Here is a 25,233-nt window from a genome sequence, read left to right on the forward strand (position 1 = left end):
ATCAGACAACAGTAATATTGTGCATGCATTTGCATATGAATTATGTAGTTTTCTAAGACAATAACTTCATATAGTGAAGCCATTCCGAGCATAAGATGCTAAATGTTGTTTGGATCAAGTTTTTTAAAAAGAATTGGTGAATAAACAGGAAGAAGTTGACAGGCGGTGGAGTTTATTACATCACTCACCTCTATAAACACACAGATTTTAGGCATTTCTGTATACAGGCAGATGGGCCATCTGCCATCATAGCTATCATAGCCATTACCGCGAAAAAATAGGTACAGAAACATGTTATTCGATCTTATTTTCTCTCGTTATACCAAATATGCCTCGTTATAGAGGGTTATAGTTCAATAGGAATTTCATGAGACACCTAATGTACCTTGTTATAAACGAAACGTCGTAATACCCATGTTTGTTATAGAGAGAGTAGGTATACTATATTTAATATTGTAGCAAACAGTATTTATTATCTATTGTGAGTGAGTAAATCGAGCAGTCCAAAGTCATTAAATAAAAATAAATAATTCACATTTTCAGATCAGTGTCCCTAATGCCTAGTTTGCACTATGCTCAGTGCACAGTTAGCTTAAGTTGTGCTCACTATGGAGAGCAATGGATTGTATCCTCGCTCCAACCATTGCTCCCTGGTATTTATATTCCTTATATTCGTGAATTCTCGCATTTAAAATAATGTATTTATTTTACATAGCGATTGATAATATAGTTTCGATCGCTATGTAAAATAAATACATTATTTTAAATGCGAGAATTCACGAATATAAATACCAGGGAGCAAGGGTCGGAGCGAGGATACAATCCATTGCTCTCCATAGTGAGCAAACCCTTAGGGACACAGTGGACAGCTGTAGCTCAGCAGCATGATACTGTATCAAGCGTTAGAATGCAAGAGTTCAATTCTCAGCAACAACAATCCATTTTCATTTCTAAAAATGATACGAACCATTCACTGTGCCTCGGAGAGTATGTTAAGCCGTCAGTCCCCCTGGGCTAATGATACATCAGCAATAGTTACTTTAAACAGGGTTAAAGATGCAATTGGCACCTGAACAATCCGAAAGGATCTCTCCGTCAAAACATGCCATACAATATTATTATTATTATTCACTATGCTATAGTGTAGGAAAAAAAGGTTGAACCTTGCAAAATGGACACAAGTCCGGTTTTATTTTTTTTCTGGTATATCAAGGGGTGCTTTTTATAAGACTAACTTTTTCTGAAAAAATTTCGCCCCGGAAGCCCCCTTTTCACCCCTTTAAAGGGGGTAATTTGTGGTTTTTGTGGAACGTAGCCCTTCCTGTACCTTTTACAAAAAATTTCTTTTATAGAAATATGAAGAGAACTATATTTTCTACGATTTATTTCCCGACAGCATCTGTCTATCATCCACCGTTTAGCGGGGGTGGCGCCTCAAAGTTGACAAGTTTTTAAAAAAGATGTTTTTAAAAAATATATATTTTTCCCTAACTGTAACGGAAATTAAGAAGAAATCCTGTGGTGATTATTCACAAATAATTGATTGATTTTTTGGTATAGGTTTCACTTAAGGGTAATTGACGTTTTTTTAATTACAGGGTGTTACATTTTAAAAAACCCCTTTTTATACCATCTGAACCGTTTATGCTAGAGTAAAAAGACTTTCAGCGATTACCCATGTACTGGTGCTATTTACAAATATGTATAATGCACCCCCATTTTTTCCCCGGAACCACCCCAAAAAAAAGAAGAATTAATAAATAAAGTGATTTTCTTAGAATCCTTTACACACAATGCCCTTTATTAATATGCTTCATATATCATCTTGTGCACGTTATTATTACCCATGCATGGACACCAAAAGCGATTTCCTAGTGCAACCCTTGTAGCCAAGAAAAAATAAATAAAATGGGGGGTTGAAATTTTTTTTTTGTTTTTTGCTTTTTGATCCATATGGGCATATGCTTCATCAATAGTGCTTTTCAAAAATATATATGGTTATTGCAACATCCCTGCGGAAACCACCCCTATCCTTGAAAATATACTGCAGAAACTACCCCTATCCCTTGGCGAGCATGTTTTTACGATTTTCTCATTACCTATGCATTCTTTTTAAACAAAACTTATACAAGGTTAAAGACCACTATTTACTCTAAAAATTAGGTCCTATTTATTTTTGTTGTATAAGCAACCGTTACGGCACAGTGGTGCCGTAAACCTCATATATGCTTTGGCGGGCTCCAGCTTTTGTTTTTTTCGTCATCTGTTCGTTTTATTGATAAAGTACTTATGTAAAATAAAACAACACAGTGTAACCTACAAATTATGACTTATGCACATTTTACAATCTTTGCGCCCCAAAATCAATTTTTTCATATTTTCGCCACCTACACGCATTTTATTGCATTAATGCTACCTTAATAGCACAATACTTACCCTTAGGTGGTCGCTAAGCAGTGGCGGATCTAGGCAGGGGTGATCACCTCCCCCCTCTCAAACCAAGTGATATTATATTCAAAGATTATAAAAATATTCTTTTATTTATATAGAAATTCAGCCAATTGGCACCCCCCTCTTAACGATGCTGGATCCTCCACTGTCGGTAAAGCATAAAAAGTATGCCATTCTTATAAAAATCATAATATAATATAAGTATTTCTATAAAAATAAATTAATATTTTTATAATCTTTGAATATAATATCACTTGTTTTGAGAGGGGGGGAGGTGATCACCCCCATTACCCCTCCCTGGATCCGCCACTGCTTAGCGACCACTTAAGGATAAATATTGTGCTATTAAGGTAGCATTAATGCAATAAAATGCATGTAGGTGGCGAAAATATGCAAAAATTGATTTTGGGCCACCACTGTGGCTTTGGGGCGCAAAGATTGTAAAATGTGCATAGGTCACAATTTGTAGGTTACACTGTGTTGTTTTATTTTACATAAGTACTTTATCAATAAAACGAACAGATGACGAAAAAAAAACAAAAACTGGAGCCTGCCAAAGCATATATGAGGTTTACGGCGCCACTGTGCCGTTACGGTTGCTTATACGAAAAAAATGAATAGGACCTAATTTTTAGAGTAAATAGTGGTCTTTAACCTTGTATAAGTTTTGTTTAAAAAGAATGTATAGGTAATGAGAAAATCGTAAAAACATCCTCGCCAAGGGATAGGGGTAGCTTCTGTAGTATATTTTCAAGGATAGGGGTGGTTTCCGCAGGGATGTTGCAATAACCATATATATTTTTGAAAAGCACTATTGATGAAGCATATGCCATATGGATCAAAAAGCAAAAAACAAAAAAAAAATTTCAACCCATTTTATTTATTTTTTTTTTTTGGCTACAGGGGTTACACTAGGAAATCGCTTTTGATGTCTATGCATGGGTAATAATAACGTGCACAAAATGATATATGAAGCATATTAATAAAGGGCATTGTGTGTGAAGGATCCGGGGAAAAAATGGGGGTGCATTATACAAATTTGTAAATAGCACCAGTACATGGGTAATCGCTGAAAGTCTTTTTACTCTAACATAAACGGTTTAGATGGTATAAAAAGGGGTTCTTTAAAATGTAACACCCTGTAATTAAAAATAGGGCAATTACCCTTAAGTGAAACCTATACCAAAAATAAGTCACTTATTTGTGAATAATTGCCGCAGGATTTCTTCTTAATTTCCGTTACAGTTAGGGAAAAATATATTTTTTTTAAAAACATCTTTTTTAAAAACTTGTCAACTTTGGGGCGCCACCCCCGCTAAACGGTGGATGATAGACATATACTGTCGGGAAATAAATCGTAGCAAATATAGTCCTCTTCATATTTCTATAAAAAAATTTTTTGTTAAAGGTACAGGAAGGGCTACGTTCCGCAAAAACCACAAATTACCCCCTTTAAAGGGGTGAAAAGGGGGGTTCCGGGGCGAAATTTTTTCAGAAAAAGTTAGTCTTATAATAAGCAACCCTTGATATAACGAAAAAAAATACAACCGGACTTGTGTCCATTTTGCAAGGTTCAACCTCTGTTTCCTACACTACTAGTATTTTAGTAAAGTAGCAAGTAATTTAGTAACTAAATGTATCTGAACAACAAAAAATTAGTCCAGTATATTAGTAATTTAGTCAAGTGTATCCATTTTATTTTATATTTTTGGGAGAGTAGTGCCTCAACCTCCCACTAAGTATCCATGCTCACTAATTCATTGCTTCTAACTTCTAAAACAGCTGTTATACTGAATTCACTCTATCAAGATTCACTTTGACACTGAGGTTAGTAATTTCTTTTTTGGGAAGTTCAGTTGTCAGAAGTGACTGGAAATTACTACACAACCAACACACCTGCTCATAGCCAATATTATTAATAGTAAACAGACATAAAAATAACATATGCCAATCAATAATTATTTATTTACACCATTATAATGTATTGATAACAAATGAGAAAATTATTTATTGTACAAAATACAAATATTTTGTAGAAATAAACTCCACAAAATTTTATGAGATTAGTAGACACTCCCACTATTTCTAATAGGTCTGTTCGTACAGGAATCTGAAACTATCACTGACTATCAGCAACTGCACGACGCATGCGTGTTTCAATATTAGCGTTTGCACAATTGAAACATGCATGCATCGTGCAATTACTGATAGTCAGTGATAGTTTCTGATTCCTGTACGAACAGACCTAATAATTCTTCTTTTTATAATGAAAGATTTAGTTGATTTTATCAGTTAATAGTGAGGTAGGAATTTTTGTGTTGTATGTTTCCTATTCCGAATGTGTCAAAGTGAATCTCGGTAGAGTGAATTCAGTATATGATTTATTTACTTTATTGCATTGTAGGTGCTTTATGGTGCAAAACACAACTTATTTGTGAACTATACTTAAACAGTGCGAGCGATTTTGGTTAGTAGTGTCTATTTTAGTTACTAAATTACTCACTACTTGACTAAAATACTAGCATATTGCGAACTGGGTATAAGTGTACCTTTGCCAGTCCACAAATATAGAATACAAATGTCTTGCATATTGAATGTACTAACCCTTATCCTATTAACTGTGCCTTGATGTTTAATTAATGCACCAGCCATTTTAGGACTCTGGTTGTTGTCCTCTTCATCATCATCTTCATCCGATTCATCTTCTTCCTCATCCTTACCAGTTTGATGCATGTTGGAAAGCTTCATAACAATCACATGGTTGGCGTGAGATTGTGGAGCCTGTGTTCCGGCTACTAAATAAGTTGTCAAGGGAAAAGTGTTCCTATCGTTTCCTAAATTATCTTTAATTATATCAAAACTTAGACATGGTGAGCTGGTTTGTGCTTGATGATACATTACATATACAGAGGGATCCATCACTAGTTCTTCTCCTTCTTCTAAAGGTTTCCCAGGTAAATACACTTCAGAATTTGAATTGTTCTGGGTTTCACTACTTTCTGCCATTTCACTGTCGTTAATTTCGTTGCTTTCCGCAACGTCCATTTCCTCAGACATTTTGTTTTAATTTTATGCCAATTTTTTCTTGTTTTTTGTGCAAAACATAACCTACACGTGTGTTCGTATAACCTAACTTTTTAGTTTTTATTTTGCCTCTTCTTTTTCCGCCTTTCTTATTTGTACTACTTTTTGTAAAGATTTTCAATTTTCAATTAGTCAACCTGCAAACAATCAAACAATAAAACCAAATTAACACAATATATATTAATAAAAACTAAATATAAAAATTAAGCAATGCATATAATCTTTAAAAGGTTTGTAGCTGCATCGAACAGCGAACATTGTTTTTGCATAATTATTTCTTCGGTTCTAAAGTTTAGTCTGTGGAAGTTAGATAATTCATCACTCACTAAAAATATTTGAAAAGAAGAGGAAGAGAACAATAAACTTCAACAAACTGACAGTGACAAATAGGTGATATTTTGTTATTAACAAAATCTATTTGATTTTTCTCTAATCTATTTTAAATGTTTTATGTACAGTTTAAGTAATTTACACTTTTTGAATGTTTATCTAAATTAAATCCGTCATTTATGCAATGAAAGTGTAATTACAAAATGTCAGGAATGTCACCATCAGAGGTATTTACTATTTGTAGTATAATGAAATATCATCTTTAATCTGTAGGTTTATTTAGTAGAACCGTATCTGAAAATAATTGATATCAAGTTACTTATTTGAATTCTCTTGCTGATTATATTCTGTTACAGGCTTTAACCTTACCAGAAATGATTTTCTACTCAATGTTCAATTAGTTCATAGTTCATTCTTGGTCTGCATGTTATTTTTCTGAATTTTGTTCAACAACACATATTGTTTCTTTAATGTTCAAACCACACATCCACATACTATTAAACATGATAAAATGAAGTATATTTTATGCCTATTTACAAAATTAACATATTTTATTATTTTACCCACTAACCATATGTGTACAAAATTTAGTTTCTTTTTAGGATTATTGCTTGAGTATTATCAGTCGTTATCTTTATTTTTGAGCCTCGATTGTGTTGAACTTTATAGCTATTGTCAATCCATTTTTTTGTTTTGTTTATTTTATTTTTGCATACTATTGTTTCTTAGCCTTAACCTTCATAGGACAAAGCTTAAAATTTTACAAAAAGTATGGACTGAAGTCCATGTGAACCCCAGGCTTAATAAGCGATATACTACACTATTTTTCGGATATATCATGCAAAAATAAGTTTACAGTTTTATTATTAGGATATTAAAATCCAAATAAACAAAACAAATGGCAATTATCTAAATAACTACAGTTATAAAGTTATAAATAACTACACTTATAAAGTTAGATCATAAAGGACAGACATGGGTCTAAACAGACCCCAACTCAAAATTATAAAGTTTGAACTTAAAACAGCTCCTAGATGTTAACATTTACTTCATGATTTATCAAAGAAATGAATAATATCTACTGCAATTGCCAGTTAACTTGGCGACAGAATACACACAACGTCACAGAGACTGATGACCATCCCCTAAGCCACTCTGCAATTTTGGGTTTGTGCGTCTCGCCAAGTTAACTGGCGATGACTATAGATAGATGAGAGGTCAACACTTAAAATTACACATAGGTAAAGATAGAGCTAGTAAAGTTATATGCACATATTATAAAGTTAGATCATAAAGGATGGATCGGGGTCTAAACAGTCTCCTTAAAAATATAAAATTTTAACTCAATCCAGTTCCTAGGCATGTTTACTTCATGATTCATCAAACAAATGAATAATGTGTAGATAGATGAGAGGTAAATGCTTAAAATTACACTTATGTAAAAATAAAACAATTATGTAATGGGGTCCAAAAGGACCTAATTCAGTCCTATGAAGGTTAAGAGACGAAAATCTCTACCAAAATGGTTTGTACAAATTTATGGCAATTACTGGTGACTTAATCAATCTGATACTGTATTCCAAGTTTGACTTGCCAGTATCATGAGCACCAGCAAGATTAACTATTGTTTGGAGAAAGTGATAATTTCCTACTGAACAATATTGCATGACTTTTGTTCACATGCTTCGAATTACTAGTTTAATATGACAGTTTGTTACAATATTCTCAGCATTAATATTACAAGAGAGTGAGAATAAATTGAAAATATTGCTACAATTTTTTGAAAACTTGTTGCAATAGGCATGAGAGCCGACAGGGCTTGAGTGACTATTGCCGAATGAAATCAAGTTTGAGCATTATTTTCTTATTTATTCTTACTATTGTGTGATATTCGACAGATTATTAACCCATTTACGGCCAAAGGTGCGTAAACGCAACCTTTATTGTTAATTTTTTTGGCCCAAGGATAATTTTTTTAATGTTTTCTTTTTGTTTAAATAACATCACAATAGATTGAGGTATATACTTAGTATCATTTTTCTTTTAACAAAAATATTACTTTTTAAATATTTTAAGATTATTATAATTTTACATAATAATTATTTATGCACTTCTTCCATACACAATTTTTTTCTGAAACTAATTATAAACATAATTCATATTTTGGATGCTATAGTTATAAATATATGTTGAAATTTTTATTATTCTAAAACTTATTCACTTATTCTTAAAAATAAGGCATATAATTCTGTACCGTAGAGGTAAAGGGTAGTAACTCCATTTTTTTCTAATTTGGACTTAATACTTTCATTGGCGTAAACAGGGGGGTTTGGGGGTTATAACCCCCTCCCATTTGGATGTACTTTGAGCTATATACGCTTAACACCATTACTATTCCATACCCCCCAGAGACCATCAATTAGTTGTAACCCCCCCTTAGGATCATCCTGGTTACACCTCTGAATAATTTTGCTAAACTTAACATGTTCCAATTTTAATTTGTGGCAAAAGATGGTATGCGAAGTATTACTGGTGGCCTATATATTCTTATAAGAAAAAGTAGTACAGTAGAGCGTCGATAATCCGAACCCTGGTAATCCGAATGATCGCTAATCCGAGCGCAAAAAAAATATAAAATTAAAAAATATGATCGTGGACTGAATTTTTGGATTTAATATGAAAATATGGGCAAAATATCACCGCGAATTTTTGTAATACATACAATATATTTGTTTATTATGCAGTTGTTTTATTCCTTGTAACTAAAACGTATGTACATATGTACTATGTTTATGAGCTTTGTATGTATTTTGAACATATGTTCGATAATCCGAACAATTTGATAATCCGAACTACCCCTGTACCAATTAGTTCGGATTATTGACGCTCTACTGTATATCCTTTGGAGAATGATATAAAGTGTGGTAACTCTATCAGCTGTCGGATTTGTTTATGGGGCACGCTATTTCGCACGTGGTAAACAGCAGTATCTCCATACAAGTGTAAGTCACTTTGACTGACAGAACAGTTACCACTACATTATGAAAAACCGAAAGGTATAACACGAAACGAAAAGGATCACATACTAATCCTTTTACAGTGGATCCCCAGTCAGTTTCATGAGTTTTATAGAAATTTAGTTGTTACCAAAAAAATGTTGATGTTGGCGATCATGAATAAAACATGTTTTTTATGATTTTTGTGTTTTTATTTGCGCTTTTTTATCTGTTGGTATATGCTGAGGCAAAAGATCTTAAGTTACAATATTATCCAATATATAAACAAATTTTTTATCACAGTAGGACAATATTGTTTAACTAATATACAACATTACAATTATATAAATACATAATTTCAATTGTCTTCAGACTAAGAGTGATTGCAATAATTATCTGGAATTCATCTTATTTTCCCATTGTCTCAAAACTTCACTAGATGGATATACCTCCTCTACTCTATATACTACCTCTACGGTACAGAATTGCATGTTTATATGATGGGTGCATATACGCATCTTTGGCCGAAACCATACTATATTTTTTTCGTTAGACGTCATTACGCTTTCACTATTTATAGAATTTCTGTGTGCTGTAAACGTTATATTTGTTTTCTTTTTATCTTGAATCAGTTTGACAGTTTTCTTGTGTTTATTTGTTTTACATTCCAAATAAATTAAAATGAGGTAAGCTAAATTATTATTATGTGGATGTGTGCATAGTAGTGTATTTTTTTGTTTCTTTTAGTAAATTCGCGAAATATGAAATGAAGAGGGCACTAACGACTAAAGGGTTAATGGCTTTGTTAGAAGACGATTGTAAAAATGCTGACTCACTTGAACTGGTTTATATGCAATGAGAAACAGATGAAATTTCTGATGTAGAAGACATTGATGATATAGACAAGGCGAAAACGGCGGGTTCGTTGGGAAGAATATTCCCATGAAATTTTTATAATAATGACAAAAATTTTTTTGGGATCTTGTAGGGGAGGCAATAAACTTTGATTTAGTCACTTTCTGACTTTCATAATAATAACTTTTAACCGAGTTATTAAGCCTTGAAAATCGCCATTTTTCGTTTTTTTTTTCAATTTTAAATTGCTTATAACTCGAAAACGATCAACTTTAGAGAAAAATTATAAGAGATCTTTTTTATCCAGAATGGTCCAAAAAACCTAAAAAAAAATTGTCCGGGCCAAAAATATCGATTTGTGCAATTTGATTAAAAAAAATTGTTAAAAAGCATTTGGCCCACTTTTCACGTGGGCGACTTCTTGAACCTTATTCTGGGATGTCTCATGAATGTAATTATGCAAAAAAATCTCATAGGAATATTTTCCCCAACGAACCCGCCGTTTTCGCCTTGTCTAATAATATTGTTGGTGAAGAAGGAATAAAAACAAATATTGCAGGCTTACATATGAAATGCAAATGAATGGGAATTCTGACGATTCTGATTATGATATTCCTCTGAACTACAGATCAAAAAGTCCAAAGAAAGAACCAGGCAAAAATAATACATAAATCCAAACTTGTCCAAAGTTGGGTAAAACCAGATACTGCTTCGTACTCAGCAGTAATTCAACATCAGTCTGATTGATATTAAAAAATATAAAAGCTAAACATGGAGGCAAGTCACCCATAAGTTTTTTCACTCTTTTTTTGAAAGAGAACTAGTTGAGAGCATTTGATATTTTACAAAAAATATTTCTGCATCGCAGAATGACCGTCAGGATTTTGAAATGAATAGAATAGAATAGAATACTTTATTGGTATAGCTTTACAGCTGCCATCATAAAGATGGATATACACGTCAGATATACAACACAATATAGTCACAGACACATAATCAAATACCTATACATACACTTAAATTTTAGATTTAACATAATGTACATTGATAAATATGAAAATTATTAATATTAGACAGAACTCATAACAGCAATCTAGTTGCTAAGTATTCTTCTACACTGTAGAATGCATGTTTACATAGTATACTTTTCACAACTCTTTTGAATTTCACCGGATGCAAAGATCTAACTTCATTTGGAAGATGATTATATAGCCTGACCCCCACATAATCTGTGGACTTCTCAAATTTGGATAGTTTGTGACCAACAGTAACAAACTGATTGGCATTCCTAGTTGAGTATGCATGCAAATCAGAATTTCTCTTGAATGAATGTAAATTATGCTTAATATACAATATGGATTTCAAGATATATATGGAAGGCAACGGTAAGATATTGTTATTAATGAAAACTTGCTTACAAGTATGCCCAAAAGGAATATTGAAGATAAGTCTAATAATTCTCTTCTGTTTAATAAACACTGTGTCTGATTTTGTGGAATTACCCCATAACGTAACATTATAAGTAAGGTGACAATAAACCAAAGAATAATATACATTAATGAGAGTTTTAATACTGAGTGTTCTCTTCAACTGTACTAAAGCATAGAATGAACAATTTAGTTTCTTATTAACATATTCAACGTGAACATCCCAACTCATAAACTGGTCCAAGAATACACCTAAAAATTTTATGTTTGGAATATTTACAATTTCAGGAATAGACACAACTGGCATATTTCGTTTGCATCTAAAATGTATATACGATGTTTTATCAATATTCAGTTGTAGCAAGTTTTGTGTACACCATGTTTGGAATAATCTGATAACCCTTGACACTCTATTTTGAAGCTCTACGTATGTATGTGCTGATACAATCACAGATGAGTCATCTGCGTACATTACAATGTGGTCATGAGTAATATGATCGGGTAGGTCATTGACAAAAATAAGAAATAGCAGTGGTCCCAACACAGATCCCTGCGGCACTCCTACATCTACACTGAAGATGTCTGACCTTTCCTTGTTTAATTCAACATAGAATTTCCTCTCCAGAAGATATGAGTTCAATAAATTTAACATGTTACCTCTTATTCCGTGGACATACAATTTGTTAAGGACAAATTCAAATTTAAGACTGTCGAATGCTCTGGAAAGATCAAAGAAGATACCCACTACAAGAAGACCATCATCAAGATGCCTATAGACAGATTCCATAAATACTTCAGTAGCCCCCTCTGTTGATCTTCCGGATCGAAAGCCATGCTGTTCTGAACACAGTGCATTATTTTTGTCCAAAAACTGTATGATCCTAGTGTAGTAAGCTCGTTCAAAAATTTTTGAAATTACATTTAACAAAGAAATAGGTCTATAATTATCAATACAAGTGTGATCGGATTTTTTATATACTGGAACAATTTTACTTAATTTTAGGTTTTCAGGAAATTCACCTGTGTTGTATACTAGGTTAATTAAATATGCCAGCGGTTCTGATATAACATCCTTGATGTGTTTGATCATTCTTGTGTTTAATTCATCATTTCCAAAAGAATGTTTATTTTTAAGACCACAAATAATATCAAGAACTTCATCAGATGTTACTGGAAAATAAACAAAACTGTCTATAGTCCACCTATGTGATAAAGTACAGTTTTGAGGGTTATTGTCAAGCCTATTTTTTAGTGCATTATTTTTGTCATTGAAATGGCATGCAAAATATTGAGCTAAATTTTTATCATCTGATATTAGTTTGTCTTCAATTTTGAGTTTAATTTTATTAGTACTTTGCTTTCTCCCTATAGTTTTATTTACTATACTCCACATAGTTTTTTGTTTATTATTACTACTTATAATTTGAAGATAATTGAATTCCCTTTTCTTTTCAGCAATAAGATTATTGTATTCCTTCTTGGTAGCTTTATACTCATTCCAGATGTTACTATTATTAGAGTTTTTAGCTTCATTAAATAGGTTTTTTAATGGTTTACTCCTAGCATATACGTCATGATCAACCCAACCTTTACTTTTATGCACGTCCCTACCTATTTTACTTTTAAGGGGACAGTTTGAAGTAATAGCAAAGTTTAAAGTATCCATAAATTCGATAAAAGCGTTATTAATATTACTTTCATTGTATACCTCGCAAAAACCAATCCTCATTAAGTCTTGTTTCAGGATGTCTAAATTATTATCATTTAAACACCTAAAACACTGCTGTTTTATATTAGATTCCATCCTATCCTGATTACGACTTACAACAATGTCAAAAATAATGGCAAGATGGTCACCCATATTGGGTTGATTGACTTGACAAGTATGATTCATAGTGATATTATTAGTAGCAATGTAGTCAATTTTTGTTTTAGTTACTTTATTGTTATTCATGAAAATACGTGTTGGTATATTTGGGATATTAAGAGACAAACCAAACGATTGAAAAAGATCATCTAATCGAAGTTTTTCATTGCTCTGAATTAAGTAGTTGATATTAAAGTCTCCACAGAGATAAATTTTATCAACACGGTTGTGAAAATGACCTAAAATATTAAAACAATTATTTATAAAAGAATCTAGATTGCTGTTAGGCGTTCTGTACACATTAATGACTAGAAATTTACAGTTACTGATTAAAATAGTCACAGCACAACATTCAAAGCTTTCTTCCTCAGAGAATTTACGGCAATCAACGACTGAGACTGCATACTTGTCTGTCCCAGATTTAGATAAAATAAGAGTTCCACCATGTATTTTATTTTTTCTAGTAAAATGGGTTACTAAAGTGTACCCTGGGATATAAATAAGATTAATATTATCCTCATTACACCAGTGCTCCTGAATACATAGAATGTCAGGTTTTTCAGCATTAGAAAAAAGCTCAAGATTTAAAAGTTTGTTTGTTAAACATTGTACATTAACCGAGATTAACTTCAATTTAAAGTCATTTACTATACGTGAAATAGTTGTATTGCTTGAGGACCCACCTAATGCGACAGCGTCCTCCTCATCTTGAAAAACGAGACTAATGCTCCGCTGGGCCAGATTTCTCGCTTCCATGCATTCTTAATTAAGTCTCGTCTAATGGTCACTTTCATGGATGCATATATGTCAGGTTTTTTGGACTGATGGATTTCGCATTTTACGCCATCTAAATGATTTTCCAGGAACTTTTCTAATTGCTCCGGTTTTGTGTCAGGCTTTAGGCGAGTCACATGTAGGTTGATCATTTGTGGAACAGCCTCAATGTTGCAAGGTGACTCGGTACTTCCAACTAAGAACTTCCTCTTTTTTCTATGAGCTACCTGTGTCCACGCACCGTTGCTTGAAGACTCTGAAAGAACCGGAGCATTATTTTCAGTGTTCAACAGATTATGTAAAACAGTTTGAGTTTTGGCTTCTTGCATTGCGGCACTCATTTGTCTTGATGTAATGTATTTTTTTTCATTTGGCACTTCATTTCCAAAGTTTGTCGATGTTGAGGATCGCGCTAGCGTTCCGTCTGCAGGATTTTTAGTCACTACTAATTCAGTTTGTTTACTATTAGTAAGGTCATTAACATTTTGTAGTTGTTTATCATCTTTACCAGGGGAAGTCCAGTTTTTTCTTTTGTCAACGTTAATTACCTTGAATTCAGGTTCTTTAGTTTTTTGTTTTACTTTTTCTTCAAGGAGCTCGTTAGTTCTTTTTAACAATTGATTATTATCAAATAAAATTTTATATTTTTCCTCTTTTTCACTTAAAATTGTTTTTAGAAAATCAATTTCCAACTGTAGGATATGTGCATTTACCTCTTGAGTATGACTTACTGAGTTTCCTTTGGGATTTTCAGATTGTTCACATGTCTCACATACAATTCTAGTATCACATAACTTTATACATTTCTGCTTTTTTCTTGATGAACAAGATAAATGAAAAATACTTCCACATTTTATGCACACTATAACGTTAGTAGTTTTCTGGCAACATTTGAATGCTTTTTCCTTAAAATTCTCATCATTTACAGAGAGGAGTAATTTCACGTGCGCATCGTTCGGCGCCATCTTGATATATATGTCAATAACATATATTTAAAAAAATTGATTGGCATATGTATATTATCTGGTTATGACACTCAAGTTGATATGTATTGGTCGAAGGATGAGGATAAAGAAGCATGAGCATTATAAGAGAAAGCATGAGCCGACATAGATGGAAAATTTTTAAAGTTGAGAATGATTCTAAAATTTTCCAATTGGAGTTTCTTTCGAGATTGGTTCTTAACTTATTAAAATATAGTGCACATGCAGAGAATAATGAAGAAACCGCTACATCAGTGTCAAACTCAGTAAATGGATGTATATCAACAATTTGCTTTACCAGATGACACTAGGTTCTACAACATTGGCCATATTATAAAAAAATATGATAATAGCACAAGAAAAAAATGTAGGATGTATAAAAGTAATACTATTTATTTAAGTAAATAGAGTGAATGTTTCGAAAATTTTCATCCTAAAATTTAATTTACATTTAAGATACAATATGTTCCTTTATTAAAAATTGTACCCGTATTCCACCAAAAGAAAAACAAATTTTTTTGGTTGTAAATTAGTCTTAATTTATGTGTTTTTAATCCATTCTAATAAATAAATTGTCCAATTTCTCTTTGTTTACTGCCTCGGCCGTTAATGGGTTAATGCTTACATACAAAATTCAAGTCTTTGTAAATAAACATTCAGTGACATTAATAATTGTAAGAAATTTTATATTCCTATTAATATATGAAATTTGTATTGTATTCAAAACTTTTTGTTTGATTTCTATTTTAGAGGAGATTGCAGAAGGAATTGATGTCTCTCATCAAAGAACCCCCACCAGGAGTCTCAGTAGATACTGACATAACCGAAAAGAATTTACTACAGTATGTATTTTTAGAATAAGTAAAGTAAATTTAAAAATAGTTGTCTATGGTTCAAGTATAATAAAATACAATAGAAGATACTAGTGCCTGAAGGGTATATTATGCAAAATTTACTAAAGTTTGTTTTGTAAACCAGGAGGAGTAAACTAAAAAGACAGATTCACACTCAAGAAAGTCATTAGAAAAATCACCAAATACATCTTCTTTTTTAGTTGATCCGTGTCAGCTTTCGATAATAATCCATAAATATTATATGTATTATACTAATGCGTTGCTAAAGAGTTCTAAAAACAACTGTTTTTTTATATAAAAGCAGACTAAAAATCTAAAAATTAAAGGAATAACGCAGAAAACAAAAAAAAATTGCAGACATAACTTAATTAACCTATGAAATGTATTTGTCAAAATATGAGTGTCAAAATTTCATAAATGTCATAAGTGTCAAAATTTGATAACAGTGGAGTAAACTTGTCTGAGGTTGGACCAATTACAAACAAACATTACGGCACGGTAAATTTGAATTACTCCTCTTGGGTTACAGACAGATAGTAAAGTTTTTTATTACAAATCTTTTGTATTAAAAAATTTACAAATACCAAATTTACAGGATCTATATACATGCTTAAAACTAATATCTTGTAAATTATATCCTTAAAAAATATTTTATTAGATGAAGATATTGAATTTTAAGAGCGTAGGCGCAAAATTTCGAGCCAATGCTTTTTAATGCATTAATTTTTTTCGAATTCTGAGAAAAGTAATAAATATTTAAAAAAAATGTAAATACAGAATGAAAGATTACATTATTGCCGAGGGCCGAAATTCCCTTAAAATAAACAAAAAATTTCTTTTGAATGAGATATTTGAAATTAAAAATCACACTCTCTCTTTGACTTCCGGTTCTACTTTCGGTCACTTTGGTTGAAAACCTAGGACTTACGAAGTCCAATTACTTGTTAATATTTAGATTTTTGAATTGGATTAAACTACAATTAATTATCGTTTCAATTTCGGTAGGAAGATTCTTAGAACCAGAGGCTTTATTTGTTAGTTTTGAAATTACTTATTTAACTTATGCTTCAGTCGGAAGTGAATTTTTAGCGTTTATAGTTACTTCCACTATAGTAACCTCTCTCGAGTCTATCTTATGATTACCATTTAGCAGTTCTTCAAAATGATTTAGCCATCTGTTTAATATCTGCCCTTTCTCACAATTTATAAGCTCATCTTTGTCCATACAGGCTGTTATTCGAGGCTTAAACTCTTTTCTACAGCTACTTTATCTGTTGATAGAATTTCCATGGGTTCTTTTTCTGTTGTTATAACTGGTTGAACTGAAGCTACTTGGCTTATTGTACATCTTCCACTCGTGTAACCTTCTGGCTTAGGTTTTTTAGTCTTAACGACTACTTACGTAGCTGGACTGGCAGCTTTACGTGCCCGCTGAAGTACGGTGTCGGCTTAGTTAAATAAAAAATGAAATATCTGCCAGTATTGAACTCTGTTTCTCCGGTTTGACAAGTTAGGACGTAGCTACTGCGCTTATTGATTATGGTTTGACTCAGAGCGTTTTTGTACTGCTGCTTTTTCCTTTGAGCGTTCTCTTTTCTGTTCGCCCAAGATTTTCGCAATCTTCCAGAGTTGATGGCGTTTTACGCTACTGACGTTTCTTGTGAACTGAACCCTCTTGAGCCTAGACAAGCTCAAATAGAAAAAACAAGGGACGAGAAGAAATCTGACTAGTGTGGATCTTTCAGTTAAACCAATAATAATTATTATCAACCTGAATACTGATAATCGCAATAATAGTGGTCCATTATCTGACAAATTTTTTTCAAAAAATAATTAACATTTTAACTTCCTGAGGATGTTAAAATACTTTATCAATATTGCTTTCATATCAATATAGGGAAGTGCATTTTATTATTTTATACATAGACCAGGACGGATCTGTTTTGAGGTGGATGTGAGAGGTGGCATTCGGATCTTTGCAGAAAAAGTTAGGTGATAACTTCAATAATAATAATTGACTTATGCTTCTTCTCAAATATGCCCGGAGAATGATTTAAAAAAATTAAAATTAATAAACATAAAAAAATTATTGATATTTCTTGTATTGTTCCCGCGAATTCATATGTCTGCAAATTTTTATTCATTTGCATTGAAGAAAAGACAATCAAATTAACGTCTAAAGATTTGACCCAAACAATTGAACTAAAGAAACGCGTTTAACAATTCATTTTGGAGCAACGCCGTACGGAAAGAAAATAAAGATAGGTAATTAAATTTTATATGATATAAGATTGTTTAAAAATTTCTTAATTTATTATGCTTGCTGCAAAATTGCAATAAATACAAATCAGGGGGAAACAAGCCTGTTTTTATTCAGTGTTTTTCAACAACTTAGGTTGCACTTAGGACCTTCGTAATTCACTTAGGAAATTTTTAGAATATATTTAAACTCTTCACTAAATTTCATTAAAATCTACTTAATAGATTTTGCATAATAATTTTGTAATATAATTCTTTGCACTTAACAGAATTGAAATCGGATTATTTCGACGGCCTCAGCAATGTTTTAAAGTTAAAACAATTTTTGGCTTATAAACAAATAGAATATCTCGGTAGCTATTATACCAAATTAAATTTAGAAAACAGTAATGGAAAAGATTCGTCAAGAGGCTTCTTTTAAAAGAAAAAAAGTTGAATGGTCAAAAGTAGTCCCTGAGATACAACCGGTCAAACTTGAATAGGATGGTAATCTTTGAACCATTACCTTATTATTTCAGTCCTTTTTCTCCATACAAATTTTCATATGTTCAAGACACTCATAACATATATGATAATAATAAAAACGATCAATATTGCGCGATTATTTCGTATTAAACAACAAAAATACCAAAAGATATAGTAATAATATATAAAAGATATAATAATAACAATAATGTTGAAGAAAGTTGAATTTTAAAGTTCAAAATCGGTATACGTTTAATCCGAAGTAACTCGAATAGAGCCACCTAAATCATTTAGTATCAAATCCTAAGTATGATTCAGTTTTGTTTTAATAAATTAATTTATTTGTAACAAAATAAAACAACATATATTTTTTCCTATGTTGTAGACTTTTTTTAGAAAAACTTACCACACGTGTACCTGTTAACCTTCTAAATACATATATTCTCATTTGAATGCTGTATAATTGTTTAAACAGTCTCTGTTTAAACAAATTAAAATTTTTTGTTAATTTTTTTTTACCGGACGGCGCACTGTTGTTCCAAATGCTGAAAACGTCATGAGGCGAAAAAAATGTCCCTATCTAGGGATTTTCATGTTGACAGTTATTTTCTCATACTATCGTAGAGTCGTAATACCCAGGTATAAGGATTAGACTGGATGTATTCTGGTTCAAAGCTCAGGAACAAGTGAGCCATGTCCGAGGTTATTTTGGCCGACAGAGAAAGTGAAAAAGAACGCGTATATTGAAACGCTGTAAAACGTTTTGTAGTTTATCAATTCTATTGCTGTAAAGCAGATTCTTCTTTTTTCAGTATGTAGTAATGTAAGATGTACAGTAACTTAAGATTTAGTAACAATAAATGCCTTAAATTTGTTAATGCATAAATAGTGAAAATATATTTGAAATAATCAAAATTTTGTAAAGATACATTTAAAAAGTATAAAATTCTGCAAAATTCTGCTACTAATGTTTATTAATCTTAAAATATATAGTTTAAAATATATAGTAAGAATATACAGAATCACTTTGATTTAGCTACCTACGCATTGCTGGCAGTTGTTTGAATACAAAAGTGGGAAATTACGTATATTACATGATTCTGGCGATTGTTGAGTATGTCTGGGCGGTTGTACACAAGTAACAGGTTCTGAATATTGTACTTCATAAATAGAATGTATTGGTAATCAGCAATTTCAAAAGTCCCTTGTAATATAAAATTTTAAACAAATGCGTTTAAAATAAAATTTTCGAATTTCTTTCGGCCATATTGGATCCGCCATTTTCTTTAAAAAAAATTAATGGTAGATTTTTAATCAGCTACCTTAAACTACCAAATTTGACAAAAAAATGCGTTTTCATTGATATTTTCAATTTATTTCCGCCATGTTGGATCCGCCATTTTGTTTTTCAGAAAATATATTGTCAGATTCGTAATCAGCGGTGCAAAAACCCTTAAGAACGAAAGTAATTCCGAATTGTGTAAACAATCAGCCCTGTGATGGATGACCGAAGTTATTTTTAACATAAAGTTATCCTGTTATAATCCTCGAATTCATGTGATGTATCATATTTAACTTAACTACTTTAACGTACGCGACGTTAAACCTCAAGTTATGAGATAACTCTGTAGTTATGTAAGGTTAGGTTCATGTTTTGACGTGTTTTTAGATAGAAATCAAGTGAATATTCAACGAAGAACGCTGCTTCAGGTTGTCCTAGGATGTTGTGCAGCGTGTTATTAATTTAATATCAAATATAAAACAGTACAAAATTAAAAATATAAAAAAATAGACCTCAAATAACAATTCAAAGCACGTAGGTAATAATAAGATTAAAACAATAATTAATAATAAAAAGTAAAGCTAATAATTTAAGAATGGAAGGGTAATACAATTTTAAAAATTATACAAAAATCTAATCGAGATATAATTGTTGATTATAAGTTGAAATTTATAAACATATGCAGTGTTGCCAGAGAAATTTTTGTAAATGCACTCGAATGACTGAAATAGTGACACAAAATGTACTAAACCAACACATTTTGTACAAAAACTTAAAAAACGTCGTTTAATGTTATTTGAAGCAAATTTCTTATATCACAAAATTTGAGGTCTTTACATTAAGATACTTTAGTATCAAAAGTTTGGTTGTTAATTGTATTAAATTGGTACAATTGTACCAACTCTGGCAACGCTGCTTTTATGATTATCTTCCCATCCTGTCAAGTCTGTGCCATGTTCCGATCAATCTCTCGCACTCACTCCAACTTGTACTATTTCTACATAAGGTTCTCTTTGTTACTTCAAACTTTGTTGCTCAAATGTTATTTCTCTTTTTTTTAAGAAATAACTATCTCGGAGCGGTAACGGATACATCACACCGAATTTAAGTAAATAGTTATGGGCATCGTTATCCTTGAGAGTTCGTCATCATCATCAATGGTGCTACAGCTCTATGAAAGAGCCTCAACCTTCCCAAGTGTATTACGCCAGTCAGTCCTATCCATTGCCAACCGTTTTTAGGTTTGCTGCGCCTATTTTTCTCCCATCCTCATCTACACCATCCTTAGATCTGAGTTTTGGCCTACCCCTATTTCTATTTCCCACAGGTTGTGACATAAGGATTCTTCTATAAGGGTTGTTCTGCTGTGACCTTGCTAGATGTCCTGCCCATCTTAGTCTTCCTATTCTTATAAGAGATACTACATCTTTACCACCAAATTTTTGTTTATATCTGTGGTATACGTCGTAGTTGTACCTCCTCCTCCAAACACCATTTTCACAGATACCACAGAATATTCCTCTCAGGATCCTTTGTTCAAATATAAGCAGAAGGTTTTCATCTGCCTTGGAGATGGTCCATGCCTCGGATCCATATGTCAACACTGGTTGTATGAGGGTTTTGTATATGGTTATTTTTGTTTTTTGGCTTAAGTTTCTGCTTTTCATATGTCTACTCAGTCCAAAATAGCATTTGTTTGCTAGGATTATCCTTCGCTTGATTTCTTCCGTCATGACGTTCTCCTTGGTGATCAGGGAGCCTAAGTATGTGATCCCTGAGAGTTATCGTAACTTTAACTCAAACGTTAAAGATAACTTCGGTCATCCATCACAGGACTGATTATACGCTTTTAAAAGTTCATGACCACGTTTTCGGCATTTGGAACCACAGTGCGGCGTACTAAACAGTTTCATTCAACGGCCCTGATTTCGCTTCAGTACAATATCAATCTTAGAATACGTTTTGCACTTGCCTTTGCGAGAGGCGACATGTTACATTGCAAATGTAAAATGGGAAATATGTGTTTTCTCTTTATCTCTTGTAGCTAACATATTTCGTATACACTCAAGAGAACTAAAATTCTTTCTAGCAAAAGGTACAGCTTGTCCGAAAAGATTTAAAAAGGAATATTTACAAAAATGTGAACTAAATAAAATTAAATGTTGTTTTCACAACAGTAGATTTGTTAAAAACTTAATATTAATGATATATTTTAATTTTTTAGTTGGGTTATAAACATGGACGGAGCCGCCGGTACCCTGTATGAGGGTGAACACTTTCAACTTCAATTTAAATTTAGTAATAAATATCCATTTGATTCTCCCGAGGTAAGTGCTAAATGTTTTATGAACTTATATGTTTTATCATACAATTATGAGTTTTCTTTTTACTCCCCCTCCCCTCACTCGTGACGTACTAGCATCACAGGTCTCTAGCGGCACTGAAGTTTTAAAGGCAAGCGTCCACAGGGCCGCATCGGATGCATCGTACGCAATGGATTTTAGTTTGCCTTGTACAAAAACTTATGTAACTGCGTCCACTGATCCGCATCGTACGGATCGCATCATCGACAACGCCGAAGCGATGCCTCCAGAGTCAACTTTTGCGATAGCCCGGGAGGTAGTGTCAAATTTAACGGAGCATTTTAGCATGGCTGTTTTCTTTTTATTCAGTTAGGTGTTCCAAAGCTTATTAACAAATCATGTGTCAGCTGGCCCAAAACCGGGAATTTTAGACAAGAAAAGGTAAAATGTGAAACTTGATGGAAATACGCTACAACTTATATGTCAAATATTTATCTCCGTGACTTACGTGTATAATAGCCAAGAATACCTAGCTACTGGCTTTCACCCAGACGACTTGGGTTCAAATCTTGGCCCTAAAATCTTTTTTGTTTTTAAAATTGACATTTTGATTTGAAAAATAATTATTTTTTGATAATACCACGTTTTTATTATTTATACGACCCAATATAAAAAAGTCTGTATGTCTTATAGAATCGTAAACTTTGCATTTGATCATATATATTCAGCTGACGATTTTTTCTTACAATCTAAAATTATTCATAAATAAATGATTTATACTTTTTAGTCTTTGTCAAACTACATAGTTCAAGAATATTTTTTTAATATTAACTAGTTGACCCGGCAAACTTCGTACCGCCTTAGAACTAAAAAATAATGTTTAAAAGTTAAATAGGTACTTAAAAATTACCAGAAAGCCAAAAAATACTCAAAAATATTGCATATACTTTTTTCTAATAAACAATATTGCTTTTGTGGTGTCTGCGTAAATAATAATCGCTTATATTGGTCGTATTTACTCAGAAACCATCCCGGTTTCATGTACAACAACTTTGTTAGAGGTCATCATAACTATGATCAAATGCATAGTTTACGATTCGATAAGGGGCATACAGACAAACATTCATTTTTATAAGTATATTATAGAGAACAAGGAAATATTTAGATTAATAAGGGGTTGGTGATAGAAAGTGAAAAATTATGGTCCAATAAAAACAAGAACGTCGGGGGGGGGGGGGCAACATCCTTTTTCACTTAGATTGGTCGTACTAACTAAGGAAGCTTTAGGGGATTATGTACAACAACTTTGTTTATTAAGGAGCTCAATCATAATAATATTATGATATTATCATAATATGATCAAATGCATAGTTTACGTTTCTATAAAATAATAATAATAATAATAATAATAATAATAAAGGACTTAAGCGCGATAAGGACTTTATTTTTAAGGCATATAATGAGAGATTGGAAGACTAAAATCCACCTCCAAATACCTGGTGAAAACAATATCGAAACCGATAATATCGCAATCAACCGGGGCCTGTTTCAAGGAGACTCGTTGAGTCCATTGTGGTTCTGTTTAGCTTTGAACGCCCTTTCCCAGCTATTAAACTCCACTGACTCAGGTTTTAGCATTAAAAACAATAATACTGTGGTAGCGAAGCTCAATCGTCTGTTGTATATGGATGATTTGAAATTAATGGCTTCCACTGGAGAACACCTAGAAAAGATGCTAATAACTGTAGAAACATTCCCTAATGATATTAGTATGCAGTTCGGTCTAGACAAGTGCCGTGTTTTGAATATAGTCAGAGGAAAGGTAAAGCCCGGTGGATTCGATATGCAAAATGGCCAGAACATCGAGGCCGTGGGCGATAACGATATGTACAAATATCTTGGAGTAAAGCAGGCGCGGAAAATTGAGCATAAGCAAATGAAAACTGAGATAACTACTGAGTTTATAAGAAGGGTAAAACAGCTGCTTCGTTCACAGCTTAACAGTAAAAATTTGTTTAAGGCACTAAACACCTACGCTTGTTCCGCGCGTAGCTATTCATTTGGTATTGTTAAGTGGACAAAAACGGATATAGAAAATCTTCAGCGAAAAGTACGAACACACCTCACAAAGGCACAAAAACACCACCCTAAAAGTGCAGTAGAACGAACGACATTACCCCGGTATTTAGGAGGAAGAGGACTTATGGATATAGGTGAGCAATTAGATAAACAGATTGCTAATTTACTTTTAGACGCAGGCTGAGACATCTACTCTACACCGCGCAATTTGCGCAGTAGATGACACAACACCGATCAAACTGAGGGAACCAGAAATACGCATAAACCACCTTACTAAGGACGAAAAACTGCGCACCTGGATGGGTAAACCTCTGCACGAGCGACATCCCAATGAGGTCAGAAAGACTATATCGACAATACAGCGTCGAACTATTGGTTGACATCAGGAAAGATGTTCCCTGAAAACGGAGGGTTCGTTACTGGCCATTCAGGATCAGGTTGTACCAACCAGAAATTACCTGAAATATATCGTCAAAGACCCTCAGGTTCAAAACGACAGATGCCGATATGGATGTCAAGCCCAAGAAACCATCCAACATATTACAGGGGGCTGCCAGGCATTTTCTGCAACTGAATACAAGGAACGGCATGACGCAGTGGGAAAAATCCTTCATCAGGAGATATCTATCAAGCTTGGCCTTCTCCAAACGGACCATCTCCCATATTATCAATACGTTCCTGAAAGTATGCTTGAGGATGGCAACTACAAGCTATACTGGGACCGCACTGTACTCACAAACCAAACAGTGACACATAATAGACCAGATCTCGTACTATTTAATAAATTAACAAGACAAACAACACTAATTGATGTGGCGATACCTAACAACAATAATCTACGTAGTAAATTTACTGAAAAGATCGCCAAGTATAGAGATCTGGAAATTCAAATACGGAGACAATGGAGAATGTAAGGTACCCAGACAATACCGATTATTATGTCTACTACTGGAGTCATTCCGAAGACACTCCTCGAAAGCATAAAAAAGCTGGGTCTCAATGAACATCTTTATAAGACCATGCAGAAAGCTGTACTACTCGCGACGGCCAGAAGTGTACGAAAATTTTTGGGAGATACACCTGCATTACAAGTCACCTAGGGCTCGATAACGCGGAAAGAGTTCCACCAGAGCTCAATCCTTTTGATACCGTAGGTATCTGGGATGAGTCAATTTTCCCCTTAGAGGGAGTGTGAGCCGTATGGCTAAATCTGGATAAGGATTT

At 32.8% G+C, this 25,233-nt stretch overlaps 2 protein-coding genes across 3 annotated transcripts in view; one reads left to right on the forward strand and one right to left on the reverse strand.

Moving 5' to 3' along the window:
• Positions 1–5,657, reverse strand: part of LOC114337354 (glutamate-rich WD repeat-containing protein 1) — a 31,568-nt gene extending 25,911 nt beyond the window's left edge. The window contains exon 1 of the mRNA XM_028287763.2: positions 5,056–5,657. Within this exon, the coding sequence (XP_028143564.1) occupies positions 5,056–5,508 (453 nt within the window). The 5' untranslated portion in view covers positions 5,509–5,657. The remainder of the gene's footprint in view (positions 1–5,055) is intronic.
• A 238-nt stretch (positions 5,658–5,895) lies between these two features.
• The window catches only part of LOC114337355 (ubiquitin-conjugating enzyme E2 W), a 58,662-nt gene continuing 39,324 nt past the window's right edge, over positions 5,896–25,233 (forward strand). Inside the window, exons 1-3 of one of the 2 annotated variants that reach the window (XM_028287764.2) lie at positions 5,896–6,092; positions 15,518–15,609; positions 21,852–21,954. In XM_028287764.2, coding sequence (XP_028143565.1) covers positions 6,069–6,092; positions 15,518–15,609; positions 21,852–21,954 — 219 coding nt within the window. In that variant the 5' untranslated portion in view covers positions 5,896–6,068. The remainder of the gene's footprint in view (positions 6,093–15,517; positions 15,610–21,851; positions 21,955–25,233) is intronic. The other variant, XM_028287765.2, reaches the window with a different exon arrangement.

The sequence above is a fragment of the Diabrotica virgifera genome, chromosome 6 (assembly GCF_917563875.1).
Source record: "Diabrotica virgifera virgifera chromosome 6, PGI_DIABVI_V3a".
NCBI classification, from domain to species: Eukaryota; Metazoa; Arthropoda; class Insecta; order Coleoptera; family Chrysomelidae; genus Diabrotica; species Diabrotica virgifera.